The sequence below is a fragment of the Rhinichthys klamathensis genome, unplaced genomic scaffold (genome assembly GCF_029890125.1).
Source record: "Rhinichthys klamathensis goyatoka isolate OS25496 unplaced genomic scaffold, OSU_Roscu_1.1 h1tg000721l_1, whole genome shotgun sequence".
Taxonomy (NCBI): domain Eukaryota; kingdom Metazoa; phylum Chordata; class Actinopteri; order Cypriniformes; family Leuciscidae; genus Rhinichthys; species Rhinichthys klamathensis.
In genome coordinates, this window is record NW_026607136.1 from 250,443 (window position 1) to 271,950 (window position 21,508).

General features: G+C 40.8%; 1 protein-coding gene across 1 annotated transcript; it reads right to left on the reverse strand.

Moving 5' to 3' along the window:
* Window positions 1-10,744: 10,744 nt before the first annotated feature.
* On the reverse strand, window positions 10,745-13,738 carry LOC130077155 (sterile alpha motif domain-containing protein 3-like). The gene is made up of 6 exons (XM_056242300.1): window positions 13,730-13,738; window positions 12,598-13,386; window positions 12,299-12,448; window positions 11,802-11,963; window positions 11,627-11,716; window positions 10,745-11,085 (listed from the first exon to the last, which is right to left on the reverse strand). Exons 1-6 carry the CDS (start codon window positions 13,736-13,738, stop codon window positions 10,756-10,758), a joined length of 1,530 nt encoding a protein of 509 aa, XP_056098275.1. The 3' UTR covers window positions 10,745-10,755.
* Window positions 13,739-21,508: the final 7,770 nt, after the last annotated feature.

Consider the following 21,508-nt stretch of genomic DNA (forward strand, 5'->3'; position numbering starts at 1 on the left):
GAATAGTGTACTAGTTGCCCTCTTTAGATTATGGGTAAATCGGGTCAGTGGTAACAAAATTTGGGGAGAGAGCAGAAGAACTTCTTGTCTCCAATAACACACTGCCAGATAATGAACTTGTGCTGTTCTTTATTTAATAAACAAAACAATAAATGTAAATTTCAGGTGCCTATACCAAGCTGGTTTAGGTGGGTATCAGGTGTTTCAGTTTAGTTAGTGCCGACCCGGGGTTGTAGGCACCATGAAAGTTGGCTTTTAGCTGTTTATTGCAATAGTAACTTCCACTCCACAGATAACCTGTTTTAGAGCAGGTTATGTTCTGGGTAAGAGACGTCAACCCAAAATTGGACCAGTCAGCTGTGAGCAAAGTGACACGCCTGACGCAAAAAAGTCACTTCCACAGTTTCACAATATCATCTGGCATAATTTTAATAATTGTATATTATTTATGTAATTATTACACATTTAATCCATTACACATGAGCAATTTTCTTTCAACAATTATTATTAAGCATTTAGTCTAAATGCGTATATACAGATAAATACGCTTTATAATTAATACATAGAGCTTTAAAGATGACTACATGTGAGCTGACATGTTCAAATCTCTGTGTCGCTATATATGTTATCTTCTTGATAACTTTCACTTGCACTGATATAGTAAGATATTTTCTTCTTGCTATGTAAATGCATTTACAGTATATAATAAATATTCTTCAATGTCTTAATCTTTGGGAGAAGAGAAAATGAAATCGCACTGACTCTCTCGTGAGAAGTGAATTGCATGTTTCATGTTCGCTACTTATGTCGCTCCACGAGCTCAGGATTAAAGCCTGAGTTGACAGAGAAAGTTGATGGTCGTTGTCATGGTACCAATAAAGATGATTGTATTGGTTTTGTCAACTCAAAACTTATCCCGAAACCCTGATTTTGTTTAACTACCGCCATGGTACGAGAGGGAGCAGGGCCAAATGGACTCCTAACTTAACTTTAGGTATAACTTGCCTGTACATACACCAAAACAATTATTAAATAAACCACAATTGAGCTTCTCTGGCTCCCTGACAACACAGGAAAACAGGAGAAAACATTTTCCCTCAAACAAAATGGCACCCACCTCCTTACTTTTATATTATATAAGTGCAGCACCATCTTTAAAAATTATAGATTCATATTTTATCTAGTATATCAAATCATATGATGAGGACATAATGCAGAGAGTAACCCAAAAGGTAATTCATTTTGATGAGTAAGTAAAGTGGCTTAATGGTCTCCCTTTTGTGGGCAGTTACATTCAGGAATAGTAAGAAAGAGAAGTATTTGTAATAATTGCATAATTAGTTTTTTTTAAATCATTTTGATAATGGTTCCATAATATGTAAGTGTGATTCTACAGTAGTCAACATTTAAAGGATCAAAACCTTTCATCAAAGTTATACGTTTTGAACAATACTGTCACAGTGTCTGGTTTATGTTCCTTGGGTCACCACTAGATGTCCTCCTTCCCCACGGTGTCCATCACACTCTTGAACTACATCCCCCATGATCCTTGTCTTTTCATTGCACTCAGCTGTCTCTTATCACTAATTATTGCACTCAGCCTGTTCCCCATTAGCATTGTCATTTCCCTGTGTATATAACCCTGTCTGTTTCAGTATGTGTCACGGAGTCCTTGTATTTATCACGCCACTTCTGTGTTCCTGTTTATGTTCTTGTTTTGGATGGATTATGATATCGACTATTGCCTGGACTGGATTTTGAGTAACGGATTTCCATTATTAAACATACTTTCTGCAATTGGATCTTCTCCTGTGTTTCCCGGTGTGGTTCGTGACAGAAGGACTCCGTCACACACAGATCCAGCGGTATGTGTTCCAACTTCTCCTCCCCAGCCACTGAGCGGGAGAGGAGAGATATGTTTGAGGGAACCCGTCTAGTCATTTTTCGTGGGACCCGGGGAGGTCGCAGAGGAGTTGGTGGTCGAGAGGGAGTCCAACACCACTCTCCACCATGGCCCCCCTTCGACTCTGGGAGGGTGAGGGACGAATTGGAGCCACCGTCTCACCGTCGCAGACGGAGAGGGGGTAAGAGACGCACGACTGCTGAGCCAGAGACTGTTCACGTCACGTCTGCCCAGCGAGAGACTGTTCACGTCACGTCTGCCCAGCGAGAGACTGTTCACGTCACGTCTGCCCAGCGAGAGACTGTTCACGTCACGTCTGCCCAGCGAGAGACTGTTCACGTCACGTCTGCCCAGCCAGAGACTGTTCACGTCACGTCTGCCCAGCCAGAGAGTGTTCACGTCACGTCTGCCCAGTCAGATACTGTTCAGGTCACGTCTGCCCAGCCTGAGACTATTCACATCCCGTCTGCCCAGTCAGAGACTGTTCATGTGATGCCCATTTGTGTGGCCGCCAAGGGTATACTGGACTTTTTGGAGCAATTGACTCGAATCCCGGACATGCCTGTGTCTGCTGCTCCAGAGCCGGAGCCAGGGTCCGCTGTTCCAGAGCCGGAGCCAGTGTCTGCTGTTCCCGAACCAGAGCCAGTGTCAATACCCGTTCCGGAGCTGGAGCCGGAGCCGGAGCCAGTGCCTGCTGTTCGAGAGCCGGAGCCAGTGCCTGCTGTTCGAGAGCCGGAGCCAGTGCCTGCTGTTCGAGAGCCGGAGCCAGTGCCTGCTGTTCGAGAGCCGGAGCCAGTGCCTGCTGTTCGAGAGCCGGAGCCAGTGCCTGCTGTTCGAGAGCCGGAGCCAGTGCCTGCTGTTCGAGAGCCGGAGCCAGTGCCTGCTGTTCGAGAGCCGGAGCCAGTGCCTGCTGTTCGAGAGCCGGAGCCAGTGCCTGCTGTTCGGGAGCCGGAGCCAGTGCCTGCTGTTCGGGAGCCGGAGCCAGTGCCTGCTGTTCGGGAGCCGGAGCCAGTGCCTGCTGTTCGGGAGCCGGAGCCAGTGCCTGCTGTTCGGGAGCCGGAGCCAGTGCCTGCTGTTCGGGAGCCGGAGCCAGTGCCTGCTGTTCGGGAGCCGGAGCCAGTGCCTGCTGTTCGGGAGCCGGAGCCAGTGCCTGCTGTTCGGGAGCCGGAGCCAGTGCCTGCTGTTCGGGAGCCGGAGCCAGTGCCTGCTGTTCGGGAGCCGGAGCCAGTGCCTGCTGTTCGGGAGCCGGAGCCAGTGCCTGCTGTTCGGGAGCCGGAGCCAGTGCCTGCTGTTCGGGAGCCGGAGCCAGTGCCTGCTGTTCGGGAGCCGGAGCCAGTGCCTGCTGTTCGGGAGCCGGAGCCAGTGCCTGCTGTTCGGGAGCCGGAGCCAGTGCCTGCTGTTCGGGAGCCGGAGCCAGTGCCTGCTGTTCGGGAGCCGGAGCCAGTGCCTGCTGTTCGGGAGCCGGAGCCAGTGCCTGCTGTTCGGGAGCCGGAGCCAGTGCCTGCTGTTCGGGAGCCGGAGCCAGTGCCTGCTGTTCGGGAGCCGGAGCCAGTGCCTGCTGTTCGGGAGCCGGAGCCAGTGCCTGCTGTTCGGGAGCCGGAGCCAGTGCCTGCTGTTCGGGAGCCGGAGCCAGTGCCTTCTGTTCGAGAGCCGGAGCCAGTGCCTTCTGTTCGAGAGCCGGAGCCAGTGCCTGCTGTTCGAGAGCCGGAGCCAGTGCCGTCTGTTCCAGAGCCTCTGCTATGGCCGCCCGAGGGGTCTTCGCCCTGGTCGTCCAAAGGACCTGTCCCGTCCCGGCCGCCTGCACTGCCTGATTCGCCCTGGCCGCCTGAAGGGTATTCACCGCCCTGGCCGCCCGAGGGAAATTCTCCGCCCTGGCCGCCCGAGGGAAATTCTCCGCCCTGGCCGCCCGAGGGAAAGTCTCCGCCCTGGCCGCCCGAGGGATATTCTCCGCCCTGGCCGCCCGAGGGAAAGTCTCCGCCCTGGCCGCCCGAGGGAAAGTCTCCGCCCTGGCCGCCCGAGGGAAAGTCTCCGTCCTGGCCGCCCGAGGGAAAGTCGTCTCCGCCCTGGCCGCCAGATGAACTGTCACTCCCTGTCCCCGTTTCTCTCCATGGACCTGGCCCCCCATCCCTCCCCCTGATCCTCCACCAGTCCACCTCCCGCCTGGACACTTGTTTGTCTGTCACGTCTTGGAGCGTCTGGTAGCCGCTCCGTAGAGGGGGGGTTATGTCACAGTGTCTGGTTTATGTTCCTTGGGTCACCACTAGATGTCCTCCTTCCCCACGGTGTCCATCACACTCTTGAACTACATCCCCCATGATCCTTGTCTTTTCATTGCACTCAGCTGTCTCTTATCACTAATTATTGCACTCAGCCTGTTCCCCATTAGCATTGTCATTTCCCTGTGTATATAACCCTGTCTGTTTCAGTATGTGTCACGGAGTCCTTGTATTTATCACGCCACTTCTGTGTTCCTGTTTATGTTCTTGTTTTGGATGGATTATGATATCGACTATTGCCTGGACTGGATTTTGAGTAACGGATTTCCATTATTAAACATACTTTCTGCAATTGGATCTTCTCCTGTGTTTCCCGGTGTGGTTCGTGACAAATACCCGTTCTTTGAACTTTTTTGACCCACTTCAAATGTTGACATACTGTATTTTCAATTATAAAGGCTTTGAAGAATGTTACCGCACTTTTTGAATTATTCTCTCTGCTCAAATAACCAAAGTTGTTTTTGTTCTAGGTTTAGTTTTTAATTAAATATGAGGAAAGACTGAAAGGCCACATTCAGTGTCGCACTATTGACAAGTTCGTGTCCAAGCAGCGCCACTCTTCTTAAATAGTCCTACATCTTATTAAAGTCCCTGTAAAGTAGCTAGAAATGCATGTTCAGGGGTCTACAGTGCTGCTGCATTGACTTTTGAAAGAGTCTTTCTAGTATGAGACTGAAACTGTATGATTTACTGAATGGATCTTTGCCTGAGAGCAACTTTTTATCACTAATGGTGTGTTCACACCGAACCCGAATAGAGCGTCAAATACGCGTCTATCGCGTCTAGTTAGACGCTTGAACATTTGCTCGAGTTCAAATTTTTCAACTTGCGCGGAAGGCATTCGCGGCAAACGCGTCGCCCAATTCGCGTCGCCCAATTCGCGTCATTCGCAACGCCCGGCGCGAATGATGCGTCTATTCGCGTTTATGCATTGACTTTAGGCCTATATGTAATCTACTCGCGCAATAAATTAAATTCGCGTTCGGTGTGAATACACCATAAGACTTTTGCATGTAATCTAGTATTGCAAGTTTATGGGGCTACTTTTTTGTTGCTCAGTTTTTTTTTTAAAGAATCTATTTGTAAGATTGCTAAGTGGACAGTGGTCATGTTGTGTGATGTTCGCTGGGAGATGAATACATTTAATGTAAATGTTCCTTTTAAATGTGTTTGTCATTTTTATTCATCATATAGTGCTGATTCTACAGGTACTTGCGCTTCCTAAAGTTAAGAGCTAATCTACTGATGTGTGTGTGTGTGTGTGTGTGTGTGTGTGTGTGTGTGTGTACATAGTATATGTATAGTTGCTGGGAATCTTTCTTATCTAGATTAACTCTGATTTTAGATCAACTTTAGATTAACCATTGTTGCCATTGTAATATCAGAGCAGCCGGTACACAACAGAGCCGCACAATGAAGTGACCCGATTGAATGACAAGCATTGATACAATCTCTCACAAAATAAAAAGAAATGAAACACTGCTTTAAGGTATTGTTAAGAGTTCCAGTAATGATCTACCCACAGGTATTAAAGGCACTGATGAGATTGTGAGATCTGCAGTTCAGCATCACTGTGTTGAACTTCTGAAGAGAGAATCTCCCTGAGTTTGCTCTGATCTCAGGTAAAGTTATTTCATGTATATTATATTTAAATTACTTGTTTGGATTTTAATAGCTTACAAGTTGAAATGAACATAGCAACAAATATATTGTTGTTATTCCTTTCGCAGATGTATGTGTATAATCTCAAAAAGTTGTCTTTACAGATCTGTTTGTCACAATGAGGTTTCTAATTTCACTGTGTGCGTCACTGATCCTGCTGGTTAATGGTGAGTGTTTTTCACATCTTAAAATCTATAACTGACCAATTATGTCTCATTGGATTGACCCTTTCAAATATGTGAACTGATAAGATACTCCTAAATGTAAATATTTATGCTTGAATTTTGTTTTAACAGGTGAAATAACCAATGGAGTAACAGGTACAGTCATTTTTTCACTTTATAACTTTCAATTCCTCTTTCTATCTTTTGCTTTCCATAATGTAGGGTAACACTTTACAGTAAGGTACATTAGTTTACTACATTAGTTAACATTAACTAATAATGAACTGCACTTACAGCATTTGTTAATCTTTGTCCATTATAATTTCACCATTTACTAATACTTTATTAAAATCTTGTAGTTAATGCACTGTGAACTAGCATGAACAAACAATGAACAGCTTTATTTTTATTAACTAATGTTAACAGAGATTAACAAAAACAGTAACAAATGTATTGCTAACGGTTAGTTCATGTTATAGTTAATACATAAACTAATGTTTAAAAAAATAACCTTATTGTAAAGTGTTACCAAATGTAGAAATGAAACAAGTGTATAGGAATCATTCATATAGTAAATGAGCCTTTCATACTTGAGAAGTCTAGAACTTGCACACTTTTGAGGGGTCATTGTAGGTATAGCATAAATGTTTAAAAGTGCAGATGAATGATTAAATACTCTTAATTAAAATTCTTTGTACCAACCACTTTCTGTGAAATATGTCAGACATTACATGGCCAATGTTCCCTCTGTTTTTTTCGTTTGTTCTTGATGAGCAAACCAAGCTTTCTCTATGGGAATGCAACAACCTGTCACACATTTAAAAAGAACCCACACATATGTTTCTACAAACAAAAGTAATCATAATACATTTATTTAATGTTTAAAATACTGTTTATAATGCTCTAGATCCACAGAGCTGCTCATATGCGTCATTAAAACTGCTTGACTCAAGAACTGGGAATCGCTGTTGCCTGTTGTGTGACAGTAATTTCACCTATTACACAAACTTGCATGTTTAATCTAGTTATTCATTAGTCAGCTATTGATGCTTTTCTGTTTTACCTTGAATAACGTGACGCTTCCATAACGTTTTGTTCCCATAACAGAGACGTGCGTGGTTTCTTTCACATTTTCAAAGGCTCATAAAATATAATACTGTGGCTTGGCTTGATACAAAGTCAAATAGTGTAACGAAATCCAAATTTTAAACTTTTTTTTACTGTACCAATTTGGGCCTTATAATGCCCTAACTGTAAAGCAAATCGTGATTGGTTGGAGTGAGAGCTTACTACGATTGGTCAACGCAAGATGGCTGTTATCTGATTAGCTTAAGTAGACAGTGGGTGGATTTGTCTGCACGTCTTGAAGCTAAAAGTGTTTCAAAATCCACAAATGAATGCCAGGCAGAGTTGTGTTTGTGACTAAACTAATTTTTATTTTTTTATTTGCAAATCTCATTTTTATTTATTTGTGAATTTGATTTAATTTGTGAAAATCTTTACATTTATTTGTGAATCTCAATCTATTAATTGGGAACAATGCAACAATTCTAACCCCATAAAATGATATGCAGATAAGGTTGGGCATAATAAGGCTAGACATCGTAAGACCCATTTATGGATAATTTGGGGAGGCGACGGGTGCAGATGCACGTACACAATCTTCCACTTACTGGCATTTTTTTAAGGGAATTTTGGAAGGATTCGGTGTGGGTTTTACAAATCTGAAAACTTTTGTGCGTATGCAAAATCTTTTGCGCGTGCGCACACTTTTAGAATGAAATCTACGTAAAGTTTTATACATGAGGCCCCTGGTGTATATGCAGGTAGATAATACAAAGTGTAAAATACAAAGATCTCTTTTGTCCATGACAGTTGCTTTCCAAAGCATCAGCAGTGATCCCTGCTACAACTATGAGTCTCTGGATCGTCCCTGGAGAGCCAACAATGAAAGTGGAGATTACATCTGTGACGATTCTTTCTCCTGGAACGGCTGGTACCGGCTTTTCTACTATGGAATGGACATCCGGATGCCAGAGACCTGTGTTAGTTCATTCACCTGTAACACATACACCAGTCTGTGGCTCAATGATACTCACCCTCAGATAGAGGATGGAGTGGTGATCAGGGAGGTCTGTGGAGGGACTTATTGGGGAGGTTGCTGTGATTACAAGACAAAACCCATCAGAGTTAAAGCGTGTCCAGGCAATTACTATGTCTATGAACTTGTGAATCCACAATTATGGTGTTCAGGATACTGCACAGGTACTGTGATTTTGTATTTTTTTTAAAAGTCTTTCAAACCTTTTAAAATGATTTCTCTCATGACATGAATTTCCTTCTTTTTAGATGTCAGCACTGTTGCACAGGTGGTTTCCACGATAAGTCCAGATATATTCACTGGATCCAGCATCAACTTGAGTAAGTTGTATATAATATATATGAGTGAATATATGATTATCTCAACAGCAAAATTTGCTCTTGTTTTTTCCAATGAAAGTTCTGCATTAAAGTTTAAATGGCAATTTTTATACATTAACTTGAACCATCACTATTACACAGTCATATTATGTATTAATGGTTTATGAATCTCATGATTATTTGTAGTTTGACTGGTTTAGATTTGCGCTTGTGAAGTTCAACATTGAAATATAAAATGTTGTGGTCTCATCATCTCTCACTAACAGATTATGATCCATGCAATAACTACAACATACTCGACAACTTTTGGAGAAGCACAGTCAATTACTGGTCTAGTTATGGATACATATCTGATCATGATGACACTCGTGTAGAATGGGACGGCTGGTATCGACTCTTCATTAATGGATCAAGTGCTCAGATGCCTGAGTGGTGTATGTCTTACATGTCATGTGGAGGTTATAGTTCTCTGTGGCTTAATGGCTCTCATCCTCGGCTAGAAGATGGAGTTGTAACTCGTGAAATTTACGGCTCCCGTATTAATCAGTGCAGTCGCTACAGATCCGACCCAATCCAAGTCAAAGCTTGTCCTGGAAATTATTATGTCTACAAATTTACCAGACCAACTCTTTCAATCCCAGCTCCTGTACACTGTAAAAAATATCTACTTGGTTCTACTTAAAATCATAAGTTAAGCAGCTGCCTCAAAATTTCAAGTAAAAACAAAATGGATTAATGAATTGTTTTAACTCATTATTTTGATTCTTGTTAAGCTGTGAATTGTCTTCTGCGAGTCAACATGACTATACAACTATTGTTGTTTCAACTTTGCTATGCAAGTTCAAAATAAAGTGAACTCATTAATGAGCATTCTGTTCACTTATCCCCATTAGTGGGTTCAACATAGTAATTTCAATTAAGTAATGTCTTTGAATTTGGGTATCAAGTTAACATGATCTAAAATAATGCCTTGTTTTAACTTAATTAATTATAAAAACACACAAATTTGAGTACAAAACATTTTTTTTATTAAAACCAATGTTAAGCCAATACAAGCTATACATAAACATTTCAATCATGCAATCATCTCAAACTTGTAATCAATACTTTTTTAGTTAACAAACTTCAATTGGGTGTGGGTAACATGAAGCTAAGATAAATAGAAGCTCACCTTCTATATGCACTCTGCTTGTCATATCCCCATTAGGTCACCCAAAGATGTACTGAACACTATTCATATTCACCCAATAGAAAATACATTCCTTTAAAAGCATTAGCTTTTTTTCTTACACAACATTGAAATATTGAACAGGTTTTAAAATTTAAACATTTAAAAAACCTTTTAAAGGATTAGTTAACTTTAAAAAAAACTTTTGCTGATAATTTACTCACCCCCATGTCATCCAAGATGTCCATGTCTTTCTTTCTTCAGCCAAAAAGAAATTAATGTTTTTGATGAAAACATTTCCAGGATTTTTCTCCATATAATGGACTTCAATGGGCACCAAACGGTTCAAGGTCCAAATGACAGTTTCAGTGCAGCTTCAAAGGGCTTTAAACGATACCAGACGATGAATAAGGGTCTTATCTAGCGAAACGATCGGTCATTTAAAAAATAAATAAAAAAGTTTACGTTTTAAAAGCACAAATGCTCGCCTTGCTCTGTTCTGTGATGCGCGTTCGTGACGTTCGTTCGTGACCTTTTCAACGTTATTGCGATTCCCTGCGTATTACGTTACGTCATCAGAACGCGAATCACAGAACAGAGCATTTGTGCTTATAAAACTTAAACTTTTGAATTTATTTTTGAAATGCCCTATCGTTTCGCAAGATAATACCCTTATTCATCGTCTGGTGTCGTTTTAAGCCCTTTGAAGCTGCACTGAAACTCTCATTTGGGCCTTGGAACGTTTGGTGCACATTGAAACACATTATATGGAGAAAAATCCTGGAATGTTTTCATCAAAAACCTTAATTTCTTTTCGACAGAAGAAAGAAAGACATGGACATCTTGGATCACATGGGGGTGAGTAAATTATCAGCAAAAGTTTTTTTAAAGTGAACTAATCCTTTAACATTAATCTCACAGATCCAGCTGACTTGTACCAAAAGCTGTCCTGAACCCCAAACACAAACAAACTAAAACTTCAGACTGCAGCTGGTTGTTTTCAAATATTTGAAACCTAAATACAGTATACTTAGACCCCATTATTTGAACAATATTCAGCCTTAAATGTATTCATTCCAACAAAAGCAAATGTATCAAGTCCAACAAAAAAAATCAGGGCTCCTCTCCTGTTTCCAAACCTATTCTCGGTTGGGGCATGGTTTACAAATTATACCTCAGGAGCTTGTTTCGGATGCCGTGGACTCTGGCAGAGGCTTGATCTGGTTTGATCTTCATCACTACCCTCTGAAGGAACTCAAAGGGATACTTCATGGCTCGTGGATACTCAAGGTTCACGCAGTAGATGATCCCCAAAAGCATGGCAAAGCTCGATGGCACATCCTTGAAGTTGTGAAGCACAACAGTCCCCTCAACCACAACAGCCACATTGAAGACCTCATGTGGAAAGGGATCCTGGTTGTCACCTTCATAGCCTATCAACAGGCCAAGTTGCATCCCCTCCATGGCTTCAGCAAGAGTCTCACCATGGGCCTTGAAAAGCAGAAAAAAATAGTGTGAATGTTTGGGTCAAGAATTACATGCTCTGCAAAGCTACTTAAGTCTCAGTAATCATAAACCTTTTCAGGCTAATAAAATAGTCTTCTTGGGCTTTCAGTTGTGAGTGTGCATGTTTGTAGGTGCAATGTTGGAAGGTTACTGCCAGGGTGAAAACTTGTGTCCTCTCAGATCTGGGGAAGTGTATGTTGCACTGGGTCCTCTCCCCATCACTATTCTACCGCTCCTTTCTCCTTCCCCAACATTGTTCTACCCCTCCCTCCTCCCATCACCACTATTCCACCCAACCCTCGTCCACCCCATCACTATTCTGCCCCTCACTCCTCCCTGCATCATCACTATTTTGCTGCCATCAACACCCATGAGTATCTAATCCAATCTCTGTGTTAAAGGGCGTGTATGTGTGTGTGTGTGTGTGTGTGCGTGCAAGTGTATATGTGGGTGGGTGGGTGTGTATATGTGGGTGGGTGGGTGGGTTTGTATATGGGCTGTTATGCATGACAGAAAAACGTCTTACGTCACACATCCTGATGATGTCTGATGGCTCTTCTCTTAGGTAGTGTGGCAGACCCAGCAGAGCAGCAGTCCTTCTCCTTTCGTTTGTGTCCTACAAGAAAAAAAAAAAAGCAGTGTTGGGATTTTATTGTAAACATCTGGTGCCCAATTTTACAATTCTCAGCTTGTCTACTCACGTCTTTCTTCAGACAGTCCAAAATGGCTTTCAGTGCAGGCTTCTTTGCCGACTTTGTCGCAGCTTCGTACACTTCCAGCAGTCTTGGTGCCAGCTCATCAAGTCCGTCGAGGAACGACTCGAGAAGGTCTGTGCTTACGACTCTTTTGAACTCTGCCCGAACCTGAGGAGACAAAAAAGTTAAGAAATTAGAGAAAAAAAATTCAAAGCATAGAGTCACAATTTAGTAAGCTAAGGTTGTCTGTTGTCAAAGGCTTTCATCCACTCAGTAATATTAAACACAATCCTCTCACTTATCTGTATGGACATTCACGCCACCATTCAGAAAAAAAAAAAAAACGTGAAATTTTGAGGCAGCTGCTTAACTTTTGATTCTGAACAGACTACAGTATAGTATCAGACATCTCTCTAGTACTTCCTTGAGGGAAGCTAATACATTGATATCCAGTCATTGGATTAAGTGATTAATCTTAGGCTGAGTGTTGCCTATTGTTATACCTGTCTCTCACAGAACATGGCCGGCCATCTAGCTATGACATCCCCAATGAGAGGTTGATGCCCTACGATCTCCTTTCTGCGCTTGGAGAACGTGGCAGACATCAGCTCATCTATCTGCTGGTGATCTGGTTCTTTTTTCAGCACTTCCACCTGAATTAGATTGCACAAGCACAAAGGACACATACTAAGACAAAATATTAGGCAACACAGACACAAAAGCAAAGTGTAGGTAGTTAGTATTATATAGGCAGGTGTGTATGCAGTATGCAGTATGATGTGCATGTGTGTGTATGATGTACCTCCATCATCCTCCGCTTTTCTTCCATGTCTTCATCACTCAGTCCTTCAGGGGGATCTGGACAGTAGTGGACCTCGCCCTTCTTTGACTTCTTCATACGTGGTCCCTTGGCTTCTTCTTTTCTTTTGTTGACCCTCACCTCTGGGCATCCAGCTGCACTTAACTTCTGTCGATAGTTTCCGAGCTTAAACTTCAGGCTGTGGAACCAGCCGTACCAACCCTTTCCACACCCTGGCTCTTTTAGACTGGGATGCTTCTCCACAAGCGCTTTGGCAACATTCTCATAGTGTTGCCTCTCAGGATAAGGACTAATCTTTGACATGCTGTCTGCAAGTGTGTCCAGGATATCAGTTTTCATACCTTTAGGAATCATCAGCACAGATCCATATTTTGCATATCTTCCATTTGCTTCTTGCAGCGTGAGTTCAACATCATGTGAGAACTCTGGAATCGGGAAGGGCTCAGGCCAGTGCTGGGAGTCAGATTCCCCACTACTGAGAGATGGAAGGCTGGCTGTATCCAATGTGGAATCCGAGCAAGCTGCGTCAGTTGTGAACAACACTTTCAATGTTGCTCTCTCCTCAGGAAGGTCTCGGATGTCGGTCAAATTGGTCAGCTGATCCTTGAACGCAGGGTCCTCAAATTGTAAAATAAATCCACCTCTCAGGCCAAGGTTTGCACGCAACACCTGGCACAGTGCATCAACACTAGGGGGGTGATTTCGATGGAAAGGTGCCTGATATCCATCTCGGAGAGGACAACTCGCAGCAGCATCGTGGATCACTTCGGCCTGAAATTGGAGAAGAAAAAATGTTTAAAAAATGTTGTAAAAATACAAACAAAAACAGTAATATTGTGAAATATTATTCAAATTTAAAACAGCTGTTTTCTATTTCAATATATTTTAAACTGTAATTTATTTCTGTGATCAAAGCTAAATTTTCAGCATCATTACTCCAGTCTTCAGTGTCACATGATCCTTCAGAAATCAGTATAAGGTGAGGATTTAATGCTCAAGAAATATTCTTTATTATTATCAAAGTTGAAAACAGTTGTGTACAATTTTTTTTTCAAAATTCTTTGATGAATAGAAAGTTCAAAAGAACAGCATTTAAAATGGAATATTTTCTTACATTATACATGTCTTTACTGTGACTTTTGATCAGTTTAACTCATCCTTGATGAATAAAAGTATTGACTTATTTTATTTCTTTCCCCCAAAAATAAAATAAAAATTATTACTGACCCCAAACTTTTGAACGTTAGTGTTTAATGTTACAAAAGCTTTAGATTTCAGATAAATGCTGTTCTTTTTAACTCTATTCATCAAAGAATTTTGAAGAAAAAAAATTGCACACAACTGTTTTCAACATTGATAATAATAATTAATGTTTCTTGAGCATCAAATCCTCATATTATACTGATTTCTGAAGGATCACGTAACACTGAAGACTGGAGTAACTGTTAATGATGCTGAAAATTTAGCTTTGATCACAGGAATAAATTACAGTTTAAAATATATTAAAATAGAAAACAGCTGTTTTAAATTGGAATAATATTTCACAATATGACTGTGTTTGTTTGTATTTTTAATTTAATCAAATAAATGCAGCCTTGGTGAGCAGGAGATACTTCTTTTTAAAACATGATACAACATCTGACTGACCCCAAACTTTTGAACGGTAACGTTAACGTTAGTGTATTTGGCCTTGACATACGCAATATCAGAAATGGCGTTTTCTACAACGTTTTACAAAGTTTACAATGAAAACTGGTATCGTCTCAGATAAAGCTTTATCAACCGTCTCTGACTGAACGAAAAGACTGCCAGCAAACGTGTTCGAACTAACGTTACGGTCGCTGAAATGTGCCTCGCTTAAATGACATCACAGTTGTTGCACATATCAAAAGCTAACTAACGTTAATCACGTTATTGGCTTCATCAACTCACATTATTAATATACAAAACATGAACACTTACCAATAGCGACCTTGTTCACGCCAATCCGATTCGTCTTGTCTGACAGGCACCCGGGCGATTGAAGTTTGATTGCTTGACTGTTGCTTGATGGCGCGTAAACTAGTTCGTCTCGTGGCTTCGTCGGTAGTCTCCCCCCCTCCCCCGCACATGCGCAAAGAGCTGTCCTCCACTCAATCTGCAACACGCCTAAGACTTGTACCCCACTCAATTTAAAATGGCAAGTTAATTCAGGCACCTGGAATGTGTGATTCATTGAAGTAACTTATGAACTTAAATTGGAAAATTGAAAACTCAAACAATTGAGTTGAAATTTCATAACACATTATTTTATGTCTGAGTGAATGACATATACAAGTTATCATAACTTTTTCAGCAGATCATTTTTTACAGTGTATATTGTGCAGGTATATTCATTCATCTTTGTTTTTGTCATGATTATCATGAATTGTTTTGATGGTTTTTATGTTATTATAATGCACACTTTCTGCGTTTTCATAATAGTATATTTCACCACTCCAAGTGTCGACCCCTGCTACAACTATACCAGTCTGGATCAGCCTTGGAGATCCACAGACAACTCTTACAACTATGGCAAGTGTGATTATAATGTGGAGTGGAATGGCTGGTACAGGATGTTCTACAATGGTGAAAATACCCAGATGCCAGAATCATGTGTAAATCCAGACATGTGTGGCACTTATTCCCCACTATGGCTCAACGGCGCTCACCCACAGCTGGAAGATGGAGTGGTCACCCGTCAGGTCTGTCTCTCCACATGGAGTGGCTGCTGTAACTACACATCCCAGCCTATAAAAGTCAAAGCCTGTCCAGGAAATTACTATGTTTATGAGTTTGTCAAGCCACCAGTTTGCGGAGCTTACTGTGTTGGTGAGCACTTACTCTTGATCTTCAGTCATTAACTTTCCTGAATTTGTTTGAAAATCATTGCTGTTGACATAAAATTGTTCCTAATACCAGAATCCACAAGCCTGGCCATTCCATCAGCGTCTACAACAACAGAGACGATCCCACCTGTGGGATCCATTACTCCACCAATCACAACCACTGGTGAAGTATTGTCTTGGTCCCTTTATAAACTCTCATGAGCATTGTGGTAGATTTTTCGCTAAATCTAACTACGTACCTGGGTCTCCCCGAATGTCTACAGTCGACGTTTAGTCTATCTGGGTCTTATCTACAATCGACGTCCCCTAACGTCTACAGTCGACGTTTAGTCTATACTCCAGCGAGTCAACAGTCGACTTCAGCTGAGTTCCCTAACTCTAACTTGCTCCCCTAACTACCTCGCTGCAGCAATAATAAACAGACAGACAGACTTTAGCAAATGTCCTCTAAATGCTTTAATCACGGCCGGGGATCTCACCCAAGAAGAAGCATGGCCGAGGATCTCAGACAAATTCCATTGAGAATCCCACACTAGCGAACACGAATACAACAGTTTTTATAAAATATGGCAAAAATGACATGAAACATTACATAATTTCCCCACAATTTGATTGGTTCTTTATAGACATGCCCTCTTGTTACTAGGTAACCACAAGGTTTCAAGTTTAGACATCTGTCTAGTTTCATTTCCCATATTTGTTATTTTTACATTCACACAACCAAACTCACAAGTTTTCACCAGAGGGGACACATACATCATTCAAAAATATATGATGGTTGTTACTGCAAGAAAAATAAATGTTAGTTATGATTAATTAAAAAATCCATCACATTCCCCTGTCTGGTCGTGATCCTCACGACCACTACCTGGATTTTTAATTCTTCAAATTAATTTTCCATACTTGCATGATTTACCTGCTCTTTACCGAATTATCCCAAAGTACATTGCCTTTTTACTTTAGTAGACCTTGAGTCAAGTTTAAGTATCATCTTTTTCTGGATTTCGAATCACACTGATCTATTAAGCCTTTAACAGGCCGATACTGCTGATTAACCATTTTTCTTAACCTTATTTTGCTAGCTTTTAATTCAAGCAGGCGATTTTTTTACTTAGATCTATTTAAGGATCTGTGTAATAAAATCTAAAATCTCTTCATTTTTGTCAATAATTGTATTATTTTGTTTCAAACAATCTCATTATCTTAAAATTAACTCTGTTTCACCCAGCTCTTGCCATGAGAATAGCCTTAGCGGCTGACATGCCATTTCATCTTTAACTACCTATCTTCCTACCATTCTATTTTTTCCAGAATTAACTGATGGACATGACATAACATGTCCTGCCTCTATTTTTTGGCAATGCGGAATAGTTCATAGTGGATCCATTGATCCAGATCATTAAATCTGTAACTTCATTGTGAATTAAGAAAGCTTTTCAAAATATTGCTTTATGAGCGAATGGTTATATTTAATATATTTAATGTAGTCTCTCATTCATCGCTATAGAAGTTCACCCAATTATCTATTCGGACCTAGTCCGGCAAAGTAACTTATCACCCATTCTCTTTTATTGGAGAACAACTATTGCAACTATTACAATTTTATAGCATCTATGATGGGTCTGCATTAGGATTTGAAACCCTCAAGTTTCTTCAAAAATAGTCCCGATAGTCTACAGAATTAAGGGAACATTCGTGTTGTTAAAAGGTGCTATGGAAATAAACTTTGACCTTGACCTTGACCTTGACCTAAGCTTAAACCATTAGTTGGTCCACATCTTCCTCCAGGTGTGTTGATCATCTCGTTGCCCCATGGACGTTTTATCTTCACCAGGGTGACTCTTTGCGAGCCGTTGCAATGGGCTTTCCCTCATTGGCGAGGGAGGTACGCTATTAGCACGTCCTTGATCCCCCACTTTATGCTTTGCGTTGGCGTTGCTGAGGCTGGTTGGTGTAGTTTAAGGTGAGATGCTTGGACGTTGGACGGAGGTGTCACACTCTCCAACCTTGCTGATAGTTGCAAGAATTTTCCTCAGATCACAACCGCACCCCACTGGACCTTGTTTGTGGAGTGAACCATTTCCAGGCTGCTTTTACCTGTGAATGGAGACCTTAAGTATTTTTGTTAGTGACAACATGTATTAACTCATCTGCTTGTCTGGCCGGTTGTCCTTATTTGACGAGACCTGTGAAATTTCATGGTAAACAGTAACAAGACAATATTTTTATACATTTGGAACAGAATCAGTTCTGTTTGATGGGATATATAGTAAAAGGAAAAAGTTAAGTATGGGGTGGAAAGGGCAAGCTTGCTTGCTCTTGAAGTGGTTTCAATTGTTCTGTAAAATAACTTTGCAGAGATCTTTGATGCCAGAAATATTAGACTTTATTAACAAACAAAGCCGAGCATCTCCTGCAGGGGATCACTCCCTCCAGCAGGAGATCCCTTCCTCCTGCAGGCGATCACTCCTGAACAGTGCCCAGCTTCTCACATATATCCATACATCCTTTTCCAAAGATGGTCATACACTTATAGATATTTTTGGGTGAAGGTCTTGTACCATGTGACTTCTCAGAATAGAATTGACATTCAGGATCTTTTTACAGAAGGTCTTGCAGCTTTCAAAGTTGCCTAGACAGAGAAATAATTGTGTATTCTTATATGGCTAAATTACTTGTTTTCTGAATAATAAAATCTTCAACACTCTCTGCCTTCCCAAAGTTATGCGCTGCGCAGGTGTGGCACTGTTTCTTTCTGTGAAATCACTGTGAAATGTGAATGTCAAATCTTCTGTATTTTTTGTTCATTCTCACAGCAGCACCAGAAATATTCTACCCTTTCGGCTCATCAGGAGACACAAGAAATGCTGCTGCTGATGATGGAAGCTCCTCTAAAATTCAGCTGTTGAGGCCTTTTCTGTTCTTTGGCCGAACATACCAGCAGATTTATGTAAGGATCAACTTGATTCTAAGTCTTAATGTGAGTGATTGCTTTATAAGCTCATCTGTAGCTGTGACTTTGACTTTTTCATGTTTCAGGTGAATAATAATGGACACCTCACATTCAACCAGTCTTCATCACAGTATTTTCCCTACTCCTTTCCCTCTTATGGAAGCCAAGACATAATTGCTGGTCTCTGGACCGACCTTGACAACAGTGCGAGAGGTGTGGTTTCATTTAATCAGTACACTAATGGAAGTGTTCTCACACGCGCCACTCTGGATATACACAATCATTTCCCAAATCTGACCTTCAATGCTTCTTGGGTCTTTGTTGCAACGTGGGATAAAGTCCCTCACTTATCCATGTCTAGCACAGTAAGTTTGATTATGCTTCTGAAATGTGTCTGTTTTTACTAAATTAAATTCCATTTAAATAAAACAATTATAACAATGAGATCATACAGTAATGTTCATACAAATAAGAGAAATAATATGACTGATACTAACATTGAATAATATGAACATTTTGTATAAAGATAATGAACAATGAACACTAAGAGTGATTATGCTTTTTTCCAATCTTTGCAGGAAACATCGTTTCAAGTGGTTTTAATTTCAGGCAGTCATTTTTCATTTATTCTGATGAATTATGGTGACATTTCTGTAACAGGACGTCAGGTGGAGGTAAAAGAAACTTTTCTGTATCAGAACAAAATGTCACTATTCAATACTATATTGTATGTATGTATGTGTACGATTTAAATATACAATTTGCATTTTTTTACGTGTATTATACAGGCTGGTTATGACACTGTAAACTCCACACACTACTTTGTGATCCCTGGATCAGTCAACGGGAGCTTTATTCCAAACCTCAAGAGGTCCAGTAATGTCAATGTTACAGGCCGTTGGGCCTTCAGGGTGGATGGTGGACACAGCCTCTCTAAAGGTAAGAGTTTTATCTGTCTAGAAATAGATAAAAACAATAAGGTTTTGTTTTGATAGCCAACTTTTCTGAAAAGTTTCATATAATTCTATGCAATGTTTTGAATGAATATAATGCATCTGTTTAAACATGTTATTAAACAAATATTTTATGTGTGTGGCTTCATCATGTGCCCACATAGGCCTAGTTCATCTAGTCTAGTGTATTCATAAAATATAATAATAAAAAAAATAAAGTCTCATCATCTGCATGCATGGAGCTAAAAATCGTAAATGCACAGAAAAACAACAATACAAAAAACCCCCATTTAATTCTAACGTTCAGGTGGTTGCAAAGTTTGTTGAAAAACTCAGACTATTATTATCATTGGACCTCAAGAGGGAAATTATTATACATGTTAAAAAGATCCATTTAATTCACTAGAGTTTTTTTTAAACTTAAAACCAAGAGCAGTAATCGGTCAGGGTGTAAGATTTTGTACACACAACGCTTAGCTATGGTAAAGGTGGAAGTTTTCTTTACGTTAGTGAGGTGCATTTAGCTGATACTGTTTTCCAAAGCGACTTCAAATAGTGTAACATAAGCAGCTTGTCACACAGCCAGCAATATTCATAGAGTACAATTCCAGGTTTATTTGAACGCTTGGAAGCAAGCTAGAACAGAGGTTAATTGCAGAAAAGAAAAATAAGAAGAATTGTATTTTATCTCTCTGTGCTTCCCCTTCTAGTTGATGGAAATCCTTGTTCTGAACTCAGCTGTTCTGAGAACGAAAGCTGTGGGATGAAAAATGGTGTTTACGGCTGTTTATGTAAAAAGGACCATCACACACCACAATCACATTCTGACTCTTTTGGTTGGTATCATTCCACAACTAAATTTAAAATATTAATACAATATTCAGTCATTAATTAGCTTTGCTTTTTCTCTCAGATGTCTCAGAAACCTGTGAAAGCAGCTCTGGCTCTATATCTGTGTCTCGCTGTCAGCTCTTTGAGGCTGGTTTTCCAGCTGATGTCTTACACCTCAATGATCCCAGCTGCAAAGGAACGGTCCGGAATGGCAGAGTGGAATTCCTCTTTGATAATGATGAACACATCTGTGGAACAAATCTTCTGGTAGGTCTAACTATGTAAAATCTATTCAAATATACCATCCAATTATTTGTATTGCCTGATGGAACCAACAGAGTTTGACCACTTGGGGAATCTCTATGAGACTTTGAGAAGTCTGTATGTAAGGGTACTGAAGAATCTGTAACAAACCAAGTGAAGGTCCCAAACAGACTGCCCTAAAGAGAGATTCAGGAACATTTGCCCACATTCTCCACCATTAATATGTAACCCACCAATATTTCTCTTGACTGAAGGAAATTTTGGCTTAGTTTCAGCTGTTGCAATACCTTGAATTCATTTTAGGCTAAACTGCAAAATTTTACATTTGTTGTCCACAGGCTAACAGTACCCACTTCATCTATGATAACTTTATTCTGGGGACACCGAGATCAGAAGGTGAAGGTCTCATCAGCAGAGATAAAATCCTTAAGCTTTCTTTCAGCTGTGCTTATCCTCAATCACAAACACTTTCCATGAATGTGGAGATAAACCCACTGGAGAGGTGGGAATTTTTTAAGCAGGAACAGCTAATGCACTATATTATATTTACATACATTTCCTAATTTTTATACAATGTAATACAAATGTATTAATCTACATTTCTAATTATAGATTGAGTTGAGGCAATTTTTTCTTTTTAAATGGATCTTGAACATTTCAACAGCATGGTGCGCAAGATGCTCCCCGCTGGTGAAGGCAGATATCGGGTCCGGATGATCCCATATGAGGATGATGAGTTTACCCGGCCCTTCACTGGTAGAGTGGATGCAGAACTCGACCAGGAGATGCATGTGGAAGTTCGTGTTGAGGGGGTCGACAGCCGCCAGTTCGCCCTGGTGATGAACACGTGTTGGGCTACACCTGTGAATGATCCCGATTACAGCCTCCGCTGGGATCTCATCCTTTCAGAGTAAAGCAGGGATTCTTTCTATTCTTTTAAGCTTAGCCTTAACTCAATGAAACATTATTTACTGAAAAAATAATAATCAAATCAGTTTTAGGATTGTCATAGACACTTTGGGCCC